This window comes from Hyposmocoma kahamanoa, unplaced genomic scaffold, assembly GCF_003589595.1.
Source record: "Hyposmocoma kahamanoa isolate Upper Pololo Valley unplaced genomic scaffold, ASM358959v1 237, whole genome shotgun sequence".
In the NCBI taxonomy this organism is placed as follows: domain Eukaryota; kingdom Metazoa; phylum Arthropoda; class Insecta; order Lepidoptera; family Cosmopterigidae; genus Hyposmocoma; species Hyposmocoma kahamanoa.
Genome location: NW_020653754.1, coordinates 380,585 through 404,381, shown reverse-complemented (window position 1 = coordinate 404,381; position 23,797 = coordinate 380,585). Strand labels below are relative to the sequence as shown.

At 36.4% G+C, this 23,797-nt stretch overlaps 1 protein-coding gene across 2 annotated transcripts in view; it reads right to left on the bottom strand.

Annotated features, from left to right (window-relative positions):
- The window catches only part of LOC113228713 (carbonic anhydrase-related protein 10), a 43,029-nt gene that overhangs the window by 4,958 nt on the left and 14,274 nt on the right, over positions 1-23,797 (bottom strand). For both annotated transcript variants that reach the window (XM_026462070.1, XM_026462071.1), the window contains exons 4-8: positions 14,886-15,077; positions 8,516-8,611; positions 7,028-7,094; positions 4,906-5,060; positions 4,186-4,323 (exon numbers count right to left, since the gene is read on the bottom strand). In XM_026462070.1, coding sequence (XP_026317855.1) covers positions 4,186-4,323; positions 4,906-5,060; positions 7,028-7,094; positions 8,516-8,611; positions 14,886-15,077 — 648 coding nt within the window. The remainder of the gene's footprint in view (positions 1-4,185; positions 4,324-4,905; positions 5,061-7,027; positions 7,095-8,515; positions 8,612-14,885; positions 15,078-23,797) is intronic.

The window sequence follows — 23,797 nt, the reverse complement described above, 5'->3', positions numbered from 1 at the left end:
TCTGAGGGGCAATACCACTGCGCCCGCCACACTGAGACACAAGTTGACAAGTTCCATGTGCCTGCAATTTCACCAGCACCCGTACCTTTCAAAACCGGAACACAGTAATGCTGACATTACTGCTTGGCGGCAGAAAGGTAAGGTGGCAGTACCGCCCTGGATGAACTCTTTCACAAGAAGCTGTACTGCTACTAAATAAAAACTATTTCTTTGGAATCTAATAATTTGACGCTTTGGAGAAAATGATTGGGGATAACGCCTGTTATGGAAACGACAATAGAGACAGTATATAGTTTTTCTTATCGCCAAATTCTAGTCAATTCATCTTCTGCGTAGAACAACGAAATTGACTCCCGGGCACTACCTAAACACGAATTACTTTAGAAAAGTTAATTTCCTAAATTGATACCACCGTGAATTTAACAAAGGACCTTCTACCGCCCTCAGTGCTAACTGCTAATTCACAGAAGTAGTCAAAAAATTTATGAATTCATTGTAGATATTTCTGTCGCCAAGCAGTAATGTCAGCATTTACTGTGTTCCGGTTTTGAAGAGTAAGGGTGCTGGTGAAATTGCAGGTACATGGGACTTGTCAACGTATGTCTCAGGGTGATGGGCGCATTGGGAGTGCCCCTTAGATCTTTGCGATTTTAAGCTCTGCTTGGCACTGTAACTGTTATGGACAGGCGTGTAGCTAATCATTCAGGTGCACGACTTGTTCGTCCCGGCACTTGATGTTATAAAAAAAAAGATTATACATTGTAATATGTTGAGTTCTTAGGTTTTCGCGATTGTTTCACATAGGAAATGAAATTATTTTTCCGGATTTAAATCGCGTATATTTGTTTTTTCAAACAAACCGACGCTTCGGGCCCTTTACAGTTTTTTTACCTTTAGTCCCATGGTCACGGTTGACATTTCAATATGTTCAACTCATCCAGTGTTCCCCAACCGCAAAGTTTAAAAGCAAATAACTGTGAACCAGTATATTTTCCGAGACAGGTGAATTATGAGTCGAGAAACAACCCGCAAGTCTTTATCACTAGTTTTATAAGTTAAAATAGAGTTAGTAGTAAGAAATTGCAGTAACTTTAGCTCATTATTGTTAGACCGCTAGTTCAGTTCACGATAAGTTAGGTGAAGAAACTTCTGAGATACTTTATAATGGTGTATTGTACTTGAGGTTTATACAGGATGTTAACATAATTGTGCAATAATATTTTGAGATATTATTTGTATCCTAAATTCAAGATAGGCTTACGTTGTCGCTGGATGAAGTTAAGTTATGGATTAAGATGATACATACTTGCGTAGACATCAGTTGACGGTGATTTTATAATATCCAAGAATAGTATAATAAATTTAAAAACTTTCGTGGTTTCTCATCAAATTCAAATCACCAGTTGCAATATTTCTTACCACGAGTACACGCTGTGTAACCGTTCCGAAATATCGTGTATTATTATCCTGATGAGAGATGAGAGATATCAAACCGTGGCACAAACCGACTAACTAACTAAAGTAAAAATAATCTAGGAATTATTTTTCGAAAAATACAGAATATTTATAATAAGATTTCCCGAAAACTTATGGAACGAAACCGATATGAAAATACTCATTACACTCAACAATTTTAGGCAGAAATAAATCGGTTGTCAATTTCTTTTTATATCCCAAATGACATACCTTATAAATACCCCCTAGTTTATTCTTTACTCACAACCAAGTTAACGTTCGAATAGATATCGACATTTTTCATTCTTCCCGTAATGTTTTCAAAAATAACATTCTCGAATCGTTTCCTCAGTAAATTCATAGATTCTTTGTTGTTTTTTTTATAAGTACAATACTAATGTAAAGTTACGCTGCTATCTAATAAAATATGTACTGCTGTTGATGTAGGTACCTTATCTATAAAATAAACAAATAAATACCTCTTTTTGTTATACCCTGTATAAGCATTGGAAGCCACTTGTCAGCACGCTTCACGTTGTGTATATGTATGTGTACAACGTAGTAGCCATATACTAAACGTTTGTTTTATGGTCTACATGTTCAGCACTAAATCGATTTTTCTAAATTAAAGGGATGGATGATCGTTTTTAATAGAACCATATTATGATCATACATCAAAAGTGCTTTTATCACACGAAAGTGATAAAAATAATACGAACTATTTAAGCATAAAAGTTATCGCCTAATTTTGGTCATGGGATTTTTTTTAACCGACTTTGAAAAAGGAGGAGGTTCGTATTTCGACTGTATGTTTTTTTTGTATGTATGTTACGCGATAACTCCGGTATTTGTGCACCGATTTTCATGATTCTTTTTTTGTTGGAAAGAGGGTATCTCTATAGTGGTCTCATTTTGAAGAAAATCATCCACCTATAAGAGTGGCTATTCACGCATGAAGATTCATTTTTATAAATAGCGCCTAAATTTTAATATAAGGAGCAATTATTTTAACGGTTGATTTTGCTATTCTCTAATTCAAGGCGTTTTTCTCTCTCAATATACTTTGAGTAGGGAGAACTGATTTTTATTATCTCCTGTGTCAAGTCCTGTATAGTGGCGAACTAGGGGATACTTCAATAAAACTTGGCAAATAGATGTAATTCCACGTACTTTTGAGGTCGGTTTTTTAGTACTCTGTACTGAGATTATTAATAAGACCACATTATTATCATACGTCAAAAGTGCTTTTATCACAAGAAAGTGATACAAATAATACGAACTACATGAAACAAAATTCATGTTTATGTGAAATTTTATAACTCTCCTATTTAAGCATAAAATTTATTTTTTACTGCTTGGCGGCAGAAATAGGTAAACTGGCAGTACTTCCCTGGACGAACTCTTTCACAAGGAACTCTACTACTTCTAAAATCTTTAAACCTCTCTCCTTTAAAGTTGTGATTTTGCAGATGTGGGTTTATTACACCAAGAATGTGATATACATGTATTATATATAAACATATGCACAGTTATTGTTTATCAACTAGGAACTTCGAGTAAAAGTTGTTTACAACACAACACAACCAACATAATGTGAGAGCGCACAAACATGTAACGGCAATTTAAAAACTATACATTCAGGATAAGTCGTTCGTTCGTTCGTCGTCGTCCTGAACTAACATCGTCGTTTTTTGTCCAAAAGAAAGACGGTCTAGTTTTACATTTCTATCAGACTAAGTCTGTCTTTGTGGCCAGTGCACTGGTCATACATGGAGGCGGGATTCGACAGAAGCGTTAGGGTGTATACACGCTAAGAAATTCGACGTGTCTGCTACAGAAAAGATGAGTGTGGTCTTGACACAAGACAAGAACTTTGTTGCAGATGAGAAAATAACGAGTACGTGTTTAGGATAAAATGAGTCAGTGCATTACGAGTCTTCCAGGTAGCTATCGTTTTACTACCAATCGTGGGAAGAAATATGTTGTTGTTTATATTGACTCATAAGCAACACCCGTCCACGTGCATAAACTTTCGTTTACTAACTATGCACCTCGCCCCACCTCTTACAATAGCGGCAGAGCACGCCGTGTTGGGGTAGACAAGATTTTTTGTGTGTAGAAACGACACGAATTCTTACATAGACCCGGCGACTTTTCTTAGCGTGGACACGCGCCCTTATGGTACCACAAAATATATAAATATGATTTCTACAATGATCTATTTAAGCGCTAGTGAAAGCTTGTATTCGACTGTTTTAGAAGATTCGATTTTCCACTGAGAGAGCGGTTTATCGTAGTATAATAAGACAAACGCTGTAGCTCGGCTTGCAAAGGGTTTTACATTAAGAGCGGGTAGACTTTGACAGCTAATAGCAGAAATGTTGTTGACGCTGCTTTTGTCAAAGCTGTTGTTTATTTTTCAGTCACTAAAGAAAATTATGGCAAGTTACTGCGTCGAGCAACACGTGCCATGCAGCGTGTAACTTCGAAATATCGGGAAAATAAAAAGAAATGATATCATGGTAAGAAAACTATAATTTGTGATAATCATTTAATGAATAACTATGAAAAGCCTTAAAATCTATACTTATTTATTTCAGAAGCCACAAACGCGTTGCTCAACGATGAATGTATGATTTTTTCGATGGTTTTATTGTCTATAAATATGCATTTATTACATATAATGTATCTATTGTTATTACATATTCTTTGTTGTAGTTGATGACTTACCGGCAATCCCATTTTATTAAAGTTGATATTAGTCCTGACAGTTCTGTGGTGCAGAGGCTGCACAGGGCGAGCGTTGTTGCCCAGAGGCGCTTTGGGGCTCAATTGTGACCCTTGCATTAGACGGCGGAGGGCGTACATCTGGTGGAATATAGTTTGGTATACAAAGTAACACTTGAAAATCTGCTGGAATTATATACTGAGAATCTCGTTTTTATAGCATTTTCGAGACTCAAGGATGGTAAAAATAAATGAATAAGTCGCACACTCATTGCTTCACTCTTCATCTATCACTCTTGGCTTTATTTCTTAATTTATATTTTTTACATACGACATTAAAGTTATTGTAAAAATTTGTACGTGTTTTATTTAGTTATATTGATATTAAAAAAAATTGGTATTCGTGTAAAATTTCGAGGTAAGTTTGTGTTTTTTTTCTGTTGTGAAAATTTTTAGGAACCGTGTTTTCACACCATATAGTAAGCAATGTATATCCGCAATTTTACTATATATTTTTTTCAAAGGCATTGTTTCAATACTTCCACTGTTATGCTGAATCAACCAAAGCCGTTTAAGGTACGTAACGACTTCAGTAATTTATTTCTATCACATTTCCACCGAATATCATTAAGTTTGATTAATAAGTATTAAACCTTGTTTGGAGCGCGCAGGCAGTACAGTCCTCTTCAGATATTATTTACAACATTATAAAGTAACCCTTACCTCTTGCTTAGAAATATAAATAGGTTTGTTAAATATGATCCAAATGGCAGTCTCCCAGCAGCCAGGGTGCGTTGTGGACCCCTCGTAGGTAAGATACTGCTGTGTGTTAGGCAGGAGAGAGCTCAGAGGAAGGTGCTTGATGGGGTATGAACTACCTGAAAATAAAAATGATTGTAAAGGCAAGAACCCAGTAGTTAGTATGTTATAGCACCGCACGCTTACTTAGAGACCAGTGTCCTTCGATTGTCAGCGTTTATGCCAACGCACGCACAGCGTCGGCACGACGTCAGCGCGGCGGCGACACTACGCCAGCGCGGCGTAATACTAATAATGCGACCAGACGCATGATGTGAATGAAGCTTCATTCTTGACACTATTCGTTAATATGGTGGAATATTACTTATTTGACAGTAATTGTCTCGCATGGACGTTCGACTCAGAACGGGAGTAGACTCCCAGCATTCGCTCCCTGATGCCGCGCTGGCGTTGTGCCACCGCCGCGCGGACGTCGTGGTGACACTGTAGGTACGTTGGCAAGACGCTGACACTCGAAAGGCGCCAGTGTGGGGGATCTCTAAAGAGTCTCTAACACACGACGTCCGCATGGCGGCGGCGGCGACGCAATGTCAGCACTGATCGACTGCAGTATAGTGCTGCTGTACAAGGTCTTTAAACGCGTATTTTATATGCGATGTCGTCAGTACGCTTGATGTAGAAGCGTGTTTGCGCACGGGACTCAACACGAATATGAATTTAAGTCTTTTATTAGTCAAATTCAAATAATCAATTCAATTCAATTCAATTCAATATTCTTTATTGCACAATAAACAAGCAAAAATACAAAACAATCAAAAATACAGTGTACAACAGGCGGCCTTATTGCTAAATAGCAATCTCTGCCAGGCAACCTTGGGATGATAGGATAAACTAAAAGTAGTAATAATAATAGAGGGCGCAATAAATATGATATTATTATTAAACATCATAATATATGAATGAAATAAATAATAAATATCTACTAACATATAAATTACATAAATACTTAAATACTAATATAATACATACAAATAAATATATTATCACCACAGAAGAAAAAAATAAAAAAAAATAAAAAAATAAACCAATAAATAAGAAGAGAAATAATCATTTATTCCATAGGTAAAATTTTTTCACTTCAAAACATTGACTTACAATTATATGGACGTCGGATCCGCGCTAAACAGTGTCCGAACTTATAGGGCGTTAAAATCGTATACAGAGCGTCATTCACGCTGTAGTCTTCGTTTGTTCGACTGACAGCGAAGCAAGCAAAATTAGACAGTACTGCGATGACATTACAATTTAAATTCAACGTTTTAGCTTTTTAATGTTCCTTTACATGTCACTACGTTTAAATAGGTTGACTTGGGACATTTTTTTCGTGGTTTTTGTATTTGACTCGTCGTCCATTTATTTGTAAGTCAATGCTTGAAAACGTCATTTTTTAAGCCTCTTTTTCATTTTTTAAGTTCTGGCAGAACGAGCAAGAAACTCTAGGGTTTACTCTTTTCAAAGAAACTTAAATGGTATTGAATACACTTTGAATCATAATTGTATGGAATCCTAGACTCTTGTTGTCTTTCAATACTTCTTTATCTAACAGATATTCATCAATTTTGTAATATAACTTTCAATTAAAATGCTTTTAGTATAAGTTTTAAGCTTAGAAAATGATAATCTTAATATATTCTCCAGAATCTTATTGTAAAAACGTATACAGTTTCCCATAAAGGAATAAATTACCTTAGTTAAACTCATACAACTTTTTTCTTTAATATTCTTTATAAACTATTATCTTATGACAAATAAAACTATTTTTTTCGGATCTAAGGGTCGTATTCCTGAACTCTACTCAATGCTCAAGACAGGATTTGAGCAGACTTGAGTATGATTTCAGGCACTGGAAATACTACCCTAATGGCAAGGACTTGAGTATGATTTTCAGTGCTCACTGCAATACTCAAGTCCTGACTTGAGTATTGAGTAGAGTTCTGGAATACGACCCTAAGTGTCTACTGAAATAAATGACCGTTGTACTCTGATGCTAGAATTCTCTACGAACATAACCATTGAATGTACACACCTCTGAACATAACTTTATTGAAGGCGCTGGTAATTAGTCTTAGCTCCTTATTGGTTGGTTCTCCGATCTGAAACAAATTTGGTATGTAAAGGGTGGAATTTTCAAATCGACGACGGTCACTTCAAGAACGTTCTCCAGTACATCGTTTCATTCTCTCTAAGAGTCTACTAAGAGCATACGGCGGATTTTATACTTACTACTTATTTGTGTTTTTTTTTTTAAATACATGGACCTGCTCTTGACCACTATCTAACCATAGAGCAAAGATAGGATCTACAATGGAACGAGCTCGCCCAGAAGACAACTATTTGGTTGCACCTTAAAGATCTCGGGTTGTATGTGCTGTAACACGTCGAAGGCAGGATAAGAAAAAGCGCTTAGTAGGTACGCTTAAAGGGAATATCGGCTAAGTAGGGATGACATCCCGTCCTGCGTCTGGATGTACGATGATAGAAGGGGTCGTGCGGAATGTGCTGAAGGAGCTCATTAGCGCTTTTTAATAGCAGTAGAGCTCCTTGTGAAAGAGTGCGTTCAGGGAAGTACTGCCACCTTACCATTTCAGCCGTAATGTGGGCATTACTGTTTCTCGGTTTTGGGTAAGGGTGCGGGCGCTGGTGAAATTACAGGCACATGGGATTTCTCAACTTATGTCTCAAGGTGATAGGCGTAGTGGCAGTGTCCCTCAGATATTTGATAGTTTATTTGCTAAATCACAGTACATTACAAATAAGCTTGTGACATAGGTACAATGGTAACCATAAAGAAAAGGCTAGTCTAGGTTGGTCTGGAGTGTTATAACTTATTAGGCGTAGAGTTGAGGGTACTGTGTCAGCAAAAAGGGCCCGACTCAGCATTATGCCGCAGTTCAGTCGAACTACGACGCTGATGATTCTGCCAGGTCCTAAGGTGAGACGGTAAAAAAGAAGTAACTCAGAATAGAGAATCGACACGGAGTTAGAATGTAAGGGATGTATTATAATATTAATTGCATAGGTAAATAAATTATTATATAAGCCAAAAAACGTGGACGTGTGAGTAATTTGTGTGGTTGTATAATAATCGTAAATGAATGGGTGTTTTGCTTAAAGGTGTGTGTTTGTGTGTAGGTATGTAAAAAAAAAGTGGAGTGTATGTGTGGTTTATATATAACTATGAAACAAAGTATTTATCGCAGGGAAAATATTTTGTTTTGCTTTGTTTTACTTTGCGATTGAAAGCTTTGAGTCGAACTCCAGCCGCTTATCCTGTCGCTCGGTATCATAAAAAATAAATACTCAGCGAAGTATATTCTGTAGAAAACCCACAGTAAAGCGACTTTACGAAATACAGCTAAAATTTGTCAGCATGTCTACTGAGTACACGAGCTGCATTCCGACTCCAAATGGACTCGAAAAGCACTTGTCTGCACCTAAACCGTTTTCCAACCGCATGCTGACTGCTATTTTGCAGTCGAAATGCAATTCGTGTAAGTTGGAAACAAATATTTACCTGCACCATGAGAGATATGCCAACGACGCCTTGTGATTTGTGCTGAGCTTCAGACATGTTGTGGTATAGCTCCTTGTTAAACCCATAGAGTTGTATCTGAAAGAAAATTTACAATATTTTAATTTACATCATAATGTTAATTCGCCCTAACGGCTTAACCACTAAAATACACGGAAAACAATGGATAATCAGTGACATAATTATTATCAAAAACAAAAATATACACTTATATATGTATATATATGTATAATGTAAATGTATATTTGTTTTGATTTACTTCTATTCATCGGAGTTTACACTTAGAATTTTATGTAGTTTCATTTCAAAAACTAACTGAAATTAACAAACAATACTAACATTAAAACTATCTCTTAGCAAAATGCTATACATACGCGCGACTGATGCGCGTTTATGGCGCCACTGAATTTGTGAATATGTGCAAAGATTTACTCGACTGCATCGTGTTTGAATCACGTGTACATCATTTGCGCGTCGTCGGCGTGATAAAATATGCCGTGTGCATGAAATATGTTGTGTTATAATATCAACGTTCATATGAAGTACTGACGACATATACCGGATCGTTTAGTTTGAAAAAAGAATGATTTCAATCGTCTTTTGTTTTCGCGCACTGCCACTGCGCCCGTCATCTTGAACCATAAATGTCCCATGTGCATGTCACTAAATGATATCACACTTGTGATATATTTATCATCGAAACGAGCTAATCCACCAACGTAGCTTGCACTTGAGCATTACTAATTACTCTATATCAACAGAGATGCCCCGTATATACGCAAGGTTGACGACCTCGGTGGCCGAGTGGTTTGCACTGTGGTCGCAAAAAAGAGGAGGTCCTGGGTTTGATTCCCGGTAAAACGAATGTGAGTACTCTGGATAGTGAATTCTGTTGCTCTGGTATTCATAATGTAGGAAATTCCCTACTTTAAGACACTACCCAGAACAACTAGTCTTACTTAGAAAAGTTCATTTCCCAAACTGGTCCTACCGCGAATCGAATCGGAGACTTCCTAATCTGATGTCCACGGTGCAAACCGTTAGGCCCTCGTCAAAATGGACTTATAGTCCATTATATACCGTCGGATTGGATTGGTGAAATTATGGATTTATAGCCCAAAGATAGCTTTTATCTAAAATTACTCTCTATCTTTCGTTTACTGATTACGAAAGAAACAGGGTCTATCACAAAATACGAAACTACGTGACAACGAAGCTCATATGACAGCTATTGTATCGAATTTTGTCTTCACTTTCATAGTAAAACTGCATGTCTGGTACGTATGAACTACGTTGTCATGTAGTATCATATTTCGTGGCAGACCTCTTGATTACTTGAATTTCTATTACGTTTTAAATTAAGTTTGTGATTGCCTTATACACTAACGAAATTATCTATATAATTTAAACCTTACATTTAACATTTAAAGAACTATTTCTATCTCCACTGTAATCAAGCCTGTCTAACCTCCAACAAACAATAGAAACAACGGGTTACCGATACTGTGCGCAGACGACAATACCTCAAAGGGATTATAATCTCATTGATTGGAACGACCGCGGTGCCTATGACGTGTAGTTCTAGCTTTATATCAATACGAATAATTTACACTGCAATAGAGAAGATTAGAAAACCCATTTTAGTAGCAGTAGAGTTCCTTGTGAAAGAATTCATTCAGGTCACCTTTCCTGGTTCTGCCGCCAAGCAGTAATGTGAGTGTTACTGCGTTCCGGTTTTAAAGGGTAAGGATGCTGGTGAAATTATAGGCACATGAGACTTCTCTCTAGACTTGACTCTAGTCAGCCGCTGGTAGCTGTAAAGGCTGAGTGAAGAACAACTTTCATAGATTGCTCACAGATGGCGCTACGGCAAAAAAGTTGTTGGAAAACCATAAAACAAAGATCTGTAGCAAGCACATTAAACATTTCATTAGGTCTGTTGGTTCGCTCAGTAGCTTAGCCCTGGTATGCTGAAGACGCTGGTTTGAATCCAGCCTGATCGAATCAATTTTTCTCTGTGTTTGATCTTTGTATTAATAATTATAACAAACTAGTGGAGTAGCTTTTTTTGTTCCGCCAGGACTCGTACCAAAACACGGAAAAATTCGTAAGATCTATAGGGCTGGCACAATAGGGTGTGGCTTGCGCGAGAGCGACATAAAGCGCGATATAGTAATATGTCAAGTTTCTTGACAATGGAAGAGGTCCAAACAATGCCAAGCAATAACAGCAATTTTTGTAACCTAACCACAGCAGAAGCGTACGAAATTTAATGCCACTTCGTTGATTGGGGGAATTATCCTCGTCGATACGAATCTACTAATTAAAACTGATCAAACGTTTGTCACATTTTCGACGACCTTTTAGTAGGTAATTAATTATTGTTTGTGGTTTGGAGGGAAGTGTACCTACAACCTCGTCGCGCATTTCTGGGACTAAATATTTTACGATACCAAGAGACGGGAACAACAAGTCGTACGCCTGGTGGTAAGCGACACACCGATCCATAACTGGCTTCATTACGTCACAAAGTCTGCCGATATTGTGGAGTAAATACGGTTGAAAGCCAATGCGTGTAGCATTGGCATGAGAGTCGAGCAGTTGGGGTCCCGCCACAATGTAAATTATAATTCATTCGTGGTGAGAGTACCAACTCAACATCTATCGACCTTCATGAAAGATGAGTTTTGGCCGAAGGGTGTCATGTACCGACGTTTCCGAGGCCGGCTATCAGACGCCCATGTTGCGTCACACGTCGCAAACAATACGTGTAAATAATAATTAGTCATTAGTGTTTTCTTGTATTATTATGTAGTTAGTCTATAATGTACGTATTTGAGGGTCTTTGTAACCTGAATACAAATAAATAAATAAATAACAATTGCATTGCCAATCACAAAAATCTAAGAGAAAGAAATATTTGTATGGCCTATATTTATTTCTCTCTTGAGTTTGAGTGTAATTTGTCGTTGACTATGTTGTATAAGTCCATGGCATCCGCGACACAGGGTTACCCTAGTACGGGGCTATGAGTGTGTGCATGTGAGCATTTTTTATTACATTCAAATTTGAAGAAATTTTCATGAAATCTGTTTTGTATATACATTTTTTTTCTTGTTTCAGGTAGGTTTTAGCTTTAAAGTTATCTATGTGAAATAGTACAACTTAACAAAACTATTTAAATATTAATCTCAGTTCATCAAATTAACAAATTAACTCCCTAACTTGATGCCGTTAACGAGTACCGTTATTGGGCCCTTGGGATGAGAACCTGACAACTTAGATTCAAATTACTTAACTTAGAAAGCGTGAAGTTTAGACCTATTTCTAATAGAGAAATAGTCACTTTGTTTTACGTAAACATTTATTATATATATGCATCAAGCTGTTCACGTCTCACTATAGGATATACACAGTGTTTAGTTTAGTTTTTCTCAATATTACAAATTTCATACAAATACAATTACATGTAATTTTATACTACTCTTCGAAAAGTAAGCGTCAGTTTACAAAATAATGAAGAAATAATTATATAATAGTAAGTTATATATACAATAGCGTTCATCTATTAAATGCATATTAAAGTATAACAATACGGCGAATGTCAAATTCGTTAATAAATTTAATTATTTATTAAATATTTTGAGTGTACTATGTCACTGAGTATGTAATCGGTAAGTGTGCTCAAGCGATTATTCCATAAATATAAAAGATATCAAAAAGCTTTCAACTATTATCGCCAGTACGTTTTCTAATGAGTAAATCGACATCAATAACTTTTTCAAAATAAAACTAGAAATATCCAAAATTTTAACATTAAACGCTCCCATACAATTAATATGACATTCGTGAAGAGGCTTTAGTTTTCCTATGTTTTTCATTACATTTGTGAGGAAATAAATGCAATGTTTATTTCTTTTATAAATACACATGATTCACAACACAACAATTATGGATTTTGTAAATGGCGGGTCTTTTTTTTATAAACAGATGGACAGCAAGCTTTTCTTCAACTCGAACTAAAATGTTGTAAAAAGCTAATACGCTTATTATAGCCATGATTGTAAAAAAATTCTAAATTTTTGTACAGAAAATAATTAAAATCAATTATAAGAAATTATTAATAATAAGTATTTAAGTAGTATATGTGTGTACGTACGCCTTGCTTGAACTTAAACCTGACCTATGTAAGGAAGTATGTCGTGCTACAAAGAAAAAAAAACTCCTTACCGGTCATGGCTGTAATGGGAAGAAAAAAGGCCCGAGGGTTTTATTTGGGGCATTATAGTCAAGTTAGCCATTATTAGTCATTTACGAGTAAGTGTGATGTAAACGAATATAATGCAACGAATTCGAATCCAATGAGTGTAGCTATGTAATTAGTTAAATACGCTGTAATGCTCACATTACTATACACAGTACTTCCCTGGAAAAACTTTTACTAAACTTGACATGCTCTTTTTAGCCCTGTAAAATCCTTAACATTTTTACTTTTCAGTAAGTATGATTGTGGGCAAACCGGTTTGGCTTCTAACACAAATATTTTCATACTTAAAGGAAGTTCGCCAGCAATGATATATTGGAATAAGTCAATAGATTTTACTTTATTTTTATTTTATATTTTTTTCTCTAAACCTGGCTTTAAATTACCTTATATTTTCTTGAAAACATTGTAGAATTTATAATAAAATGGCGATAAACAATGTCGTTGTAACACTGATAACCATAATTATGCAATAGTCGAGCTCGCTACAGCAAATATGTGGAATTCTCGCACTTAGTTGGAATGTTTTGATACTTGGCGCTAAATTCATTTATATTTTAGACGATAATTTTATACTAAAGATCACGAAGTTAAAAAAAATATTTATAAAGCGAACATGGGTAGAAATATCTCAACCAGATTGAGGACGACCTTAAAAATGATTGCTCAAAAGTAAAAAGACATCTAATGTTACCGCACAACAACAACCTGAGTATGTGCGAATAGTCATCTTCTGGGCGAACTCGTTCCATTGTACTTACTTTGCTCTAGGATTAGGTAGTGGTCAAGAGCAGTCCATTTACTTAAAAAAAAATGTTATTTGTTAGGCAAGACTGCAAAGTTGTTGTTGACGCGCGCGAGTGCTTGTAATGAAACTTGAGCAAGCGAATGTAGCCAAGATTGCTCGCTTCACTCGTGGTTCAAAAATAGACAAAAAGCGTAGCGAGGGTTTCAAGGCACGAGACGCAAAACAATTTTGCTGTCAAAAACCTTTTCCACGCTAGCGTGCAAAAAACGCTTTTGCGCTCAGATTTCTGATGAAAACGAAAGCCTTTCCGAGCTAGTGAGGTGAAAAAAAATTAAACCTGTGTTCTGAAAAATTTGTCTTTTTTCAGATGTGGTCCTTTTATAATATGACCTTGGGCGCTAAATAATTATTTTTATAATAAATAATTAGTTCACACTGTCTCATGACACCTTTGTCTACGCGTACTACAGCTAGTTCCATTCCAATAAAGTGCGGTAGTGAGATGTCGGTAGAAGTCGGGGAATGCTAACTATGCAATAGGTCAGACCACGAACCTTCAGAGGGAATTATGCGACCGCATTATTGCGTTTCACTTTGATGGTAGCTATCTGAATTCGGCATTTCGCAGGTTTTTCTTCGGATTTAAATTATTAAAATATGTAAAGTATGTAGGATTAAAAGAAAATATTTATAACTTGTTTTTATCAAACATTATTAACGAATTATAAAATTCATTGGTGGAGAGAGTACTAATTCAGCATCTGCTGACTTTTATGAAGGAGGAATTTTGGCCGAAGGGTGTCGTGTAGATCGTTTACGAGACACCCGCATTGCGTCACACGTCGCAGTCCATACCAATGATTTTTATCTTATTATTACGTATGTTAGTCTGTAAGGTACGTATTTATGGAACAATGTCAATTTAACTGCCTCCGTGGCCGAACGGTTACCATACCGGAGTGCCACGCAGAAGTCCCGGGTTCGATACCCACACCGGAAGAAATATTGGTATGGCCTACATTTATTTCACTCGTGAGTTTGGGTGTGATTTGTGGTTGTCTATGTGGGTGTCCATGGCACCCGCGATACAGGTATTCCCTAGTGCGGGGCTAAAAATCAATGTAACCTGAATATAAAAAATATAAAAAAAAAATAAAAATAACTATACTGAAAAGTGCAGCTAAACTGCCGACAAAGTTTCATAAAGTTTGGAGGAACTTTATCTCTCTTTCCACGTATTTTCTTTTGAAAACTTAAGAAAATTCAGTAAACTTCAGGAATTTCTACATGAAGTTCCTCAGTAAATATGAATCATATAAAGAGGACACAAAAATACTGACCTCTCCAGGAAAAGTGTGATGGTCAATCTGATGTTCCGATCCTCGATTATCCTCCATACCATAGTGGAAGTAGATTTCTTCAAACTGGTACCGGTAAGAGAGTGGTCCACCGCTTATGTTCACTTGGTGCTTGGAGTCCTTTTCCACTCGGAAGACCAGGGATTGACCGGTGTTTTGGAGGACACCGCTAACCTGGGAAAGAAACATAATTTACATGAATGATAACAAATAAAGAACTTCCGATAGTAAACAGTGCACTCCATAAAGGCAACAAAGTCACTATATCTGTTCGCTAAACAACTCATCGAGACCAAATGGAAAGAATTCAAAGACAGGTCTACTGTAAGTAAGAGTATTTTTGTGACGGGACGGGAAATCGTGAGCCTGGTGGTAAGCGACATTCCTATCCATAAATCGCAAAGACCTTAGGTACACTGCCACTGAGTCCGTCATCCTGAGACATAAGTTGACAAGTCCCAAGTGCATGTAATTCCATCAGCACCCTTACCCTTCAAAACCGGAACACAGTAATGCTGACATTACTGCTTGGCAGCAGTAATAGATAAGGTGGCAATACTTCCCTGGACGAACTCTTTCACAAGGAGCTCTACTACTACTAAATATCACTGTAATTATAATCTGATTTCCATTATATACCAAATATAAACATTAATTTTATCACTGAGATACCGACACTAAAAAAAAAAAGGAAAAACGTATTTATTTACAAGAAAAAAGAGCTGATGATATTTAGGCAACTGAGTAGATGTTCGTCTACGATACATAAGAACCATCGCAATTTTATTGACCTAAAAATAACAGAAAAATGCTTTGAAATTAGTCAATCCGTTTGAGAGCTACAGTACCTCAAACAGACACATAGATATCAAGACAAAGGCTTCACTTATAGCTCTCCTCTCTTTGTGTAGGGGGTTAAAAACAAACAGCGTAATCTTAAGAGAAGAACATTTGTTATTGCAGAGGCCATAAGTTCTTAAAACACGATTTCCATCGGATAGGTTTTAATAAATTGATCAAAGGACACGTAATGAAAGAATGTTATTTCAGACAGTAGGTTATATATAGTTACATGTCCACATGGTGTTAATAGATACTTACAACTGCGTTAGTAGAAAACAAAGTGCTTGCTGATTGGACTGTCCATCCTGTCTGCTACCACCTTAAGAAGACTGTTGGTGCTGCCTCTCACTCTGGCCAACAGGGATGCCACTCTCTAGCTAACGACTGCTTGAAAACTATCAATCCTAGCCTCCACGAACATCACTGAGGCATTACAGTGTCGAGGAAGCCTCAGCAGTCCCGTGAGGGCGTTGTTGAATTGGATACGCAAGGTACTGTATGCTTTTTTAGTGTGATTGCTCCACAGGTTGAACGTGTCTAAGATCTGACAATATGTTTTGAAAAAGGGTGATTTTCACCACATGTGAGCACCGCGCACACCTGCGGGCTAGCATATTACATCTCACCACCAGCGCCCGCACTCTCCAGGTCAACACCTCCAGGTCATATTCGAATCTACATCAACAACACTTTTACTCGATACTACCACAGATCAAATTTAGATATTTCCCATAAAAATACGGTACATTTTGCTTGGGTGGAACGGCAGAGATACTGGCTTTATTTCAGAATCTATTTTTTTACAAACGAAGTTAAAGCCCTTTGAAAAATGTACTCTATACGTATTCTATTTAGTTCAGTTGATATAAAAAAATGCATGTAAAGTACTTATTGAATACAGCAGTTTTCTTGTACTTTTTCGAGATAAGTTTCGTAATCGTGTTTTCAAACCTTGTGGTAATCAGTATATATCCTCATTACAAAACTCATGCCATATATTTTTGTCAAATGAGTTTGTATACTCTTAATTTTGAATAATCGAAACACCTGAGCATTTTCTCCGTTAATATAGCCGCAAAAAAATAATCTAGTATCCTGTATAAAACGGCTGATTGTTTTTTTTTCTGACGAGGCAAACGCCATCGCCAAATTTCATCGCCATAGCAAAAATGCAAACAGTCATCAGGTACGAAGTTGACGCTTGGCTGCTATATACTGCATCAGAAAACCCACATTATAACACGTGTTCTACCTTGGATCTTTCAAGATACGGCCTAATGTTATTGTGGTGAAAATTAATCACGACGATGTCATCAGGTATGAAGATTGGTTTAGTTTGTTATGCTAAAGAATAGGACATTCTAAAAATACATTAACGCAAGAGCAAATTGAGCATAAAATGCAGTAAAAATGGACACATTTGATAAGGAGCATCAAGAAACGCACTTCATTTATTACAAGATTGTTACTTTTTACTTTGAACGTATTTAGACACGTCATAATTTGAGATGACGAATATTATGGGTAATTTTATACATCATTAAGAACAAAGACAATATTAACCAATATTCTAGTTCATAATAAAATTGAGTTACCCATCTTCGGCTTCGCATCATACAGATTACACAGCATAGCGTCAAACACATTACGCATTGCGTAATAACTGAGTAACTGAGTTCAATCGACGTTAGAATAAGCAAACAAAGCACCAATTTGCCTAAATTGCTATCTATGTCCACTGTAAGCCCTCAAAAGGTGTTTTTTTATGAAATGGATGAGCTTCAACGAGGGGGGCAGTTCTATCAATCAATTGGTCGCACCTTGATTAAAGCCTGAACTCCAAGTTTTACTACACCTGATATATTGTGAGTTGACACGCGAACTTTGTATTGTTATTGATGTTTGGTTTTCTGGAAATGGCCCTTTAAATATATGTTTTTCGCTATAATATAGGTTTTAAAGGATTAAACAGTAGGTTCCTTGTACAGAATTTCTAATAAACTTTTGAGAAAGGAGGATGTCAGTTTGTTTCTTGTGCACTGTATCGAAAATCAAAACCACTAAATCGTAATTTTATAGGCAAGCAAATTATACTTGAAACGAGAATGATTGAGTGAGAAACTCTAGGAGTTGCTCTTTATACATGGACATTTTGTATATATTTACCATTTACAATATTGATACCGAGTTCTTAGGTTTTCTAAACTAAACTATAATCACGGTTGGCCCCAGGAGGAGAAGTTCAATGATTCTACTAACAAAATTATTCAATATTAAATTTTAAAATTTCTCACATTCGTAATTTGTTATGATGCAGTTTGTATTATTTTTACGATTTTCATGTAAAAAAACACTTTTGACTTTTAGTTACATGTGGTTTGATTATACGAAGGATACGAAAAATACACTATTTAGATCGGATAAATAGTATAATTTCATGTAATATTGTTTTCATAAATCACATAGAAATAAACAGAACATATAGAAATAATCTGAAAGAGCTAAACGAGTCACTGTCCTTGATCTTTGTTATTCAAGTACGCAGAAGTTATATATCTTTACCGGAAAGGTTTTTTTTTCACTAAACCTCATAAATAACGAATTTTGAATCTTGTTAAAGTTATTACATTGGCCCATAAATGAACCATATGGATGTACTTTTGGAACGGGATGTTATATTTTCAAGACTATAGATAGCTTAACTTATCAATGTTATTTTAAAAGCGTAGTTAACTGAACAACATAATAGAAGGGAAGATCGAAGGAAAGACAGGCAGAGGAAGACCGAGACGAAGTTATTTAGATCAGATAAAGGAAAAAGTTAATGTCGAGTCGTATCAGGAAGTCAAGGCTAAAGCGCTAAACAGAGGTGATTGGAGATTACTCCACCGACAAGAGCCTAGCTCTTAAAGGAGAAGAAGTTAATTGTCTCGTAATAATAGTTATTTTGCATTTAAGAGCTAAAATCTTTTGTCAGTGGCTATAAAGGTTTGCAACGATAAGTTTTCTAAACGAATCTATAAAAATGTGTGTAGTTAAAGTAGTAGCGGTTCTGTTTTTACGTTAGCATTTTTAACAAATAATTACAATAATATAAATTACAGTAATATAAATAATACGTATATTCAGACGGTAAGCAGATAAACGGCGTCTGTTTGTTATTTTGCGTATAATAAGAGTTATTTTTGCTAAATATATTATAAACAAATATCAAATGCGTACGTAGTCATTTCCTGTAGCTTTATATCAATTAAAATGTAACGTTAGTAGATAAAGTGGGTGCGGAATGGCCTTGGTAGAGTAACATAATGTAAAAGATAGAAGCGAATATTTCTTTAATATAACATTGCTGTAGATCGCGTCTAGATTGGATTGGTGAAATATTGTTTTTGACGGTACTTTTGAATGTTTCAAGACAGATTGAAGCAAACGTATGAAATCGAAACCTTAGCGAAAAAACAATATCTCGTACCCTTGGTATAATAGTAAAAAATGTTTTTATTTGACAACAGGTACACAGACACAGGTTACCAATTTACAACCAATGGTCGGAATACGGTGTTCCAAATGTAAAGATAAATGTCTACATAAATGTACAAGGACTGACATGGAGTGGTTTGAGCCACCAAATATCAATTAATTACTTATTCGAACTCCTGATTTCCGGAAATAGCTTTTTTAACCGACATCAAAAAAAAAAAGGATATGCGAACCGATTTTGATGATTTGTTTTTTGTTGGAAAGAGGGTACCTCAGAATTGGTGCCATTTAACTGCCTCCGTGGCCGAACGGTTACCATGCCGGACTGCCACGCAGAGGTCCCAGGTTCGATTCCCGGGCCGAGAGAAATAGTTGTATGGCCTACAATTATATCTCTCGTGAGTTTGGGTGTAATTTGTGGTTGTCTATGTGTGTGTCCATGGCACCCGCGACACAGGGTTTCCCTAGTGCGGGGCTATGTTGAGTGTGTGCGTTATTTATTATTTATTTTATTTATATTTGAAGTAAACATTCTACCTCTAATGTTCGATTCCGGGACGGCGACGGGAGAAATATTTTTATAGCCTACATTAATTTCTCTCGTGAGTTTTGGGTGTAATTTGTAAAGTCTATGTTGTGTCTATAACACCTGTGTTATAGGTTTTTCCTAGTGCGGGGCAATGAGTATGTGTGAGTTATTTATTATTTATTTCTTTCACAGAGAGCTCGAACATAACTTACAGTATTGTCGTAAATTAATTCCAAATCTAAATTACGTGAACAACATATTTGCGCCAAACAACCGCTCTACGATTGTACCTTGTGTGTCCTTTTGGTATTGATGCTATGTGAAGGAATAAACCAGCGAATTATCAGGAGAGAACATGAGCGCATAAACAGTGCATTAATCCCTTAAATCCTGTTATAGGTGGGCGCTTATCGCGAATGCTTTTTGTAACATTAACATGTAAGCACTCGGTGGCTGTGTAGTTTGGTGAAACTGCACGAAGAGGTTTTATGCAGACAAGGTGTTCTTGTACACAGAACAACTCGCTTTGCTTGGCGCGAGATTTATCGATGGGAATCTCTTTTACACTTAAATCTACTAGCAAAATCTGTAATGGATCCAGATCATATTCTACTTGAATAATTTTACAATAAATTGCGGCTTTTTCTCTCTCCTCGTCATAAATGAACAAATAAATGACGCACACATAGCCCCGCAGTTGGAAAACTCTGTAACAATGAATACACATACACATATGCAACCACAAATAACACCGAAATTAGTAGGCCATAGGCGTAGTGTAGGCCATTCAAATGACACACACAAACACCGTCCAGCCACTGAGGCACTGTTTGGTTCATCTTTCAACAAAATTAGCTGTCAATCTAAAACACTCTTTGCTATGAATCTTAATACAAATTATTCATGTTTAGTTGAAATTTTTATTGAATTGATATTCAATTATTTTTATGTGAAATTAGAATAGAATAGACATTTATTGTAACACGAACAAGGAAAACAAAATTAAAGAAATAATAATTAATTAATAAACAAAAAAAATACAATAAAAAAACAACACTAAATAAGACAAATCTGACAAAAAACAAATTATAATGACTTCAAATTTTGTACTGTCATTTGTGCGGTTGTGACGTACGCAAAAGGACTTCATTCAGCATAAGCTACAGCCATAATTAACTGTAGCGCTGGTTAAGTGAAATAAATATTTTTTTGTGAAATTACTCCACTAGTTTGTTATAATTATTAATACAAAGATCGAACACTCAGAAAAAATTCCTTCGATCCGTCCGGATTCGAACCGACGTCTTCTAGCATACCGTACCAGACGCTATACCAAGTAAACGACAGAACGAACCAGCGGACTTCACGAATTTTTCTATGTCCTTGCGTCGTATCTTTGTATTTTGGTTATTTAACCTATGATATTTGGTCACCCAGTTAGATACCTTTACAGCTAGCAGCCCCGGCTAGAGATGTCGCTATTCATTGTATTTAATTTTTTATTGAATTGATGTTCAATTATTTTTATATAATCCACTAGTTTGTTATAATTACGAACACTCAGAAAAAATTTCTTCGAACCGGCCGGATTCAAACCGACATATTCAGTGTCAATAATTTTTTGCAACAGGTCCATACCCTTCATGTATTAAGTCCTTTTTTGTTCAAAATTTTGCACTGCTCATTCATTGATTTCCCTGAGAAGAACGAGCAAGAAACTCTCGAGGTTGTTTGTGATAAAAGTGGTAGCCCGGATTCGAACCCACGACGCTCTGCTTGAAAGGCGGTACGTAAAACCGTTGGGCTACCACGACTGAAAACATCACGATATTCAATAAAAATAAGTAATATAAATAACAAATCATCATTAATTGCAACTTAAAGCCGATGTAATGAAATTATTTATTTGATTGTATATTTGATTGTATATAACGCACACACTCAACATAGCCCCGCACTAGGGAAACCCTGTGTCGCGGGTGCCATGGACACACACATAGACAACCACAAATTACACCCAAACTCACGAGAGAAATAAATGTAGGTCATACAAATATTTCGCCCGGCCCGGGAATCGAACCTGGGACCTCTGCGTGGCAGTCCGGCATGGTAACCGTTCGGCCACGGAGGCAGTTAAAAATTATGCTTTATTTATATAAAATTTAACCGAAACACATACGTTGTTCGTGCTTATAGTGTTCATAAAATTAGAGTTAGATTATTTGTTTCCTATTATGACAATTACCATTAAGTTACGTTCTATTTAACGCACACACTCATCGTTAAAAGTTCAATACCCATTTTAACTGATGCAGTTTTGATTTTAATCATGAAAATGAAGATAATTTGTTTAAATAAAATAAAATGAGACTTAACGATAATATGAAACACCACCATAGATAATATAACAGGAGCTACTATAATTTTTTCACTCCAAAGCAGCAAAATAAGATAATTGACACATGTGGTCTGTGATTGACACGACCATAACGTACGAAGCGAAAATGGCGAACCGAGCTCACGTAAGTGCAACTCCGCGTACTGTTGGCACAGATAATAGGGTTGGCACACGTACGTAAGCACTTCTACTATATTTGTTGTTCTGTGTTCGTAGCTGTCAAGTCACCCATCATATTATTTTGGCTCGACTATAGGTAGGTTGAACGCATCTAGTATATAACCAGATACTCGATGGTTGAACGTAATATTATTTACCTTCAAAGAAATTTTTATACGTACAGAATTATTGTAATGTATTTTGTTCTATATTTAAAACCCTCTAGTTCTATATTTATATCTTAGTTCGAAAACGGACGGATCTCAACGCGGCTTGCTTTTTAAATTTTAAGGCTAATTGGTTCTTTACTATGTTTGATGAACATCTATTCAGCTGTAGACCAACAGCTCATTTTCTCAGTTAGTCCGAAAACCGTGGAGAGAGACCTGGTATCCTATATTACAAGCTTTTGCTTAGATTAGGTATCAGCCTCTTGCAAGCATAATTGTTTATATTTTGTAATTGTATATTTTGGTTCATGTACAGAGTTGTAAAAATACAAATACTGTCTATATCTCGGTCTCAGTTTAGTACCAGTAGAGCTCTGAATGTAGTTAACTTTTCTATTATTGTCTCGGGTCTGGACGTTTGTGGTACCATCGTTGTTTCCGATTTCTATAACACAAGTGCCTTAGTCACTTCCTTTGGGATCACAGCAACGTATTTGATGTTGTATATTTATTTATTATTATTATTAACTCTTATGGCAACATCAGTGCCCTTCAGATCTTTGAGATTAAAAGCTCTGAGTGCCATTAGAATTGCTGTAGGTAGGCATGTAACCACCTCCGCGGCCGAACGGTTACCATGACTGCCACGCAGAGGTCGCTGGTTCGATTCCCGGGCCGGGAGAAATATTTGTATGGCCTGCATCTGTTTCTCTCGTGAATTTGGGTGTGATTTGTGGTTGTCTATGCGTGTGTCCATGACACCCGCGACACAGGGTTTCCCTAGTGCGGGGCAATGTTGAGTGTGTGTGTGCGTTATTATTGTTATTATGTCGCTAATCACCAGGCACACGATGTGTTAGTACCGTCAACTGGTGTCATAAAAAAAACTAAGGGACTCCAAAGTCCGACTTTGGATGGAGTCAACTGGGGACATTTGAATTTTTCGATCTTAAACGCGCAAACCCAATCGAAAAGGGATTTTAAAATCAAATGCGGTATATCCGGTAGTAATTTTGGAGTAATTCTAATTCTGGTTAGAAGGCGCATGGTCAAATACGACAATTATTGCAAGTAAACTGTATAAAGCCGTAACTTGAGTGCAGTGAACAGTGTACATGGCAAAATCGCCTACCGCATTCGCGATAGCCTATCTCCGAATACATTAGCATGCGTTAAAGCGAATGAATAATTCTGCGTGAATGCAGTCGTTACAATATTCATTAGGGCGCGGAACGGGCATAGTACCTAACATTAAACTACTAAATTCGATATTAAGTACTGGTAAAAAACGTTTAATCTATTTCAAAGTCAAAGT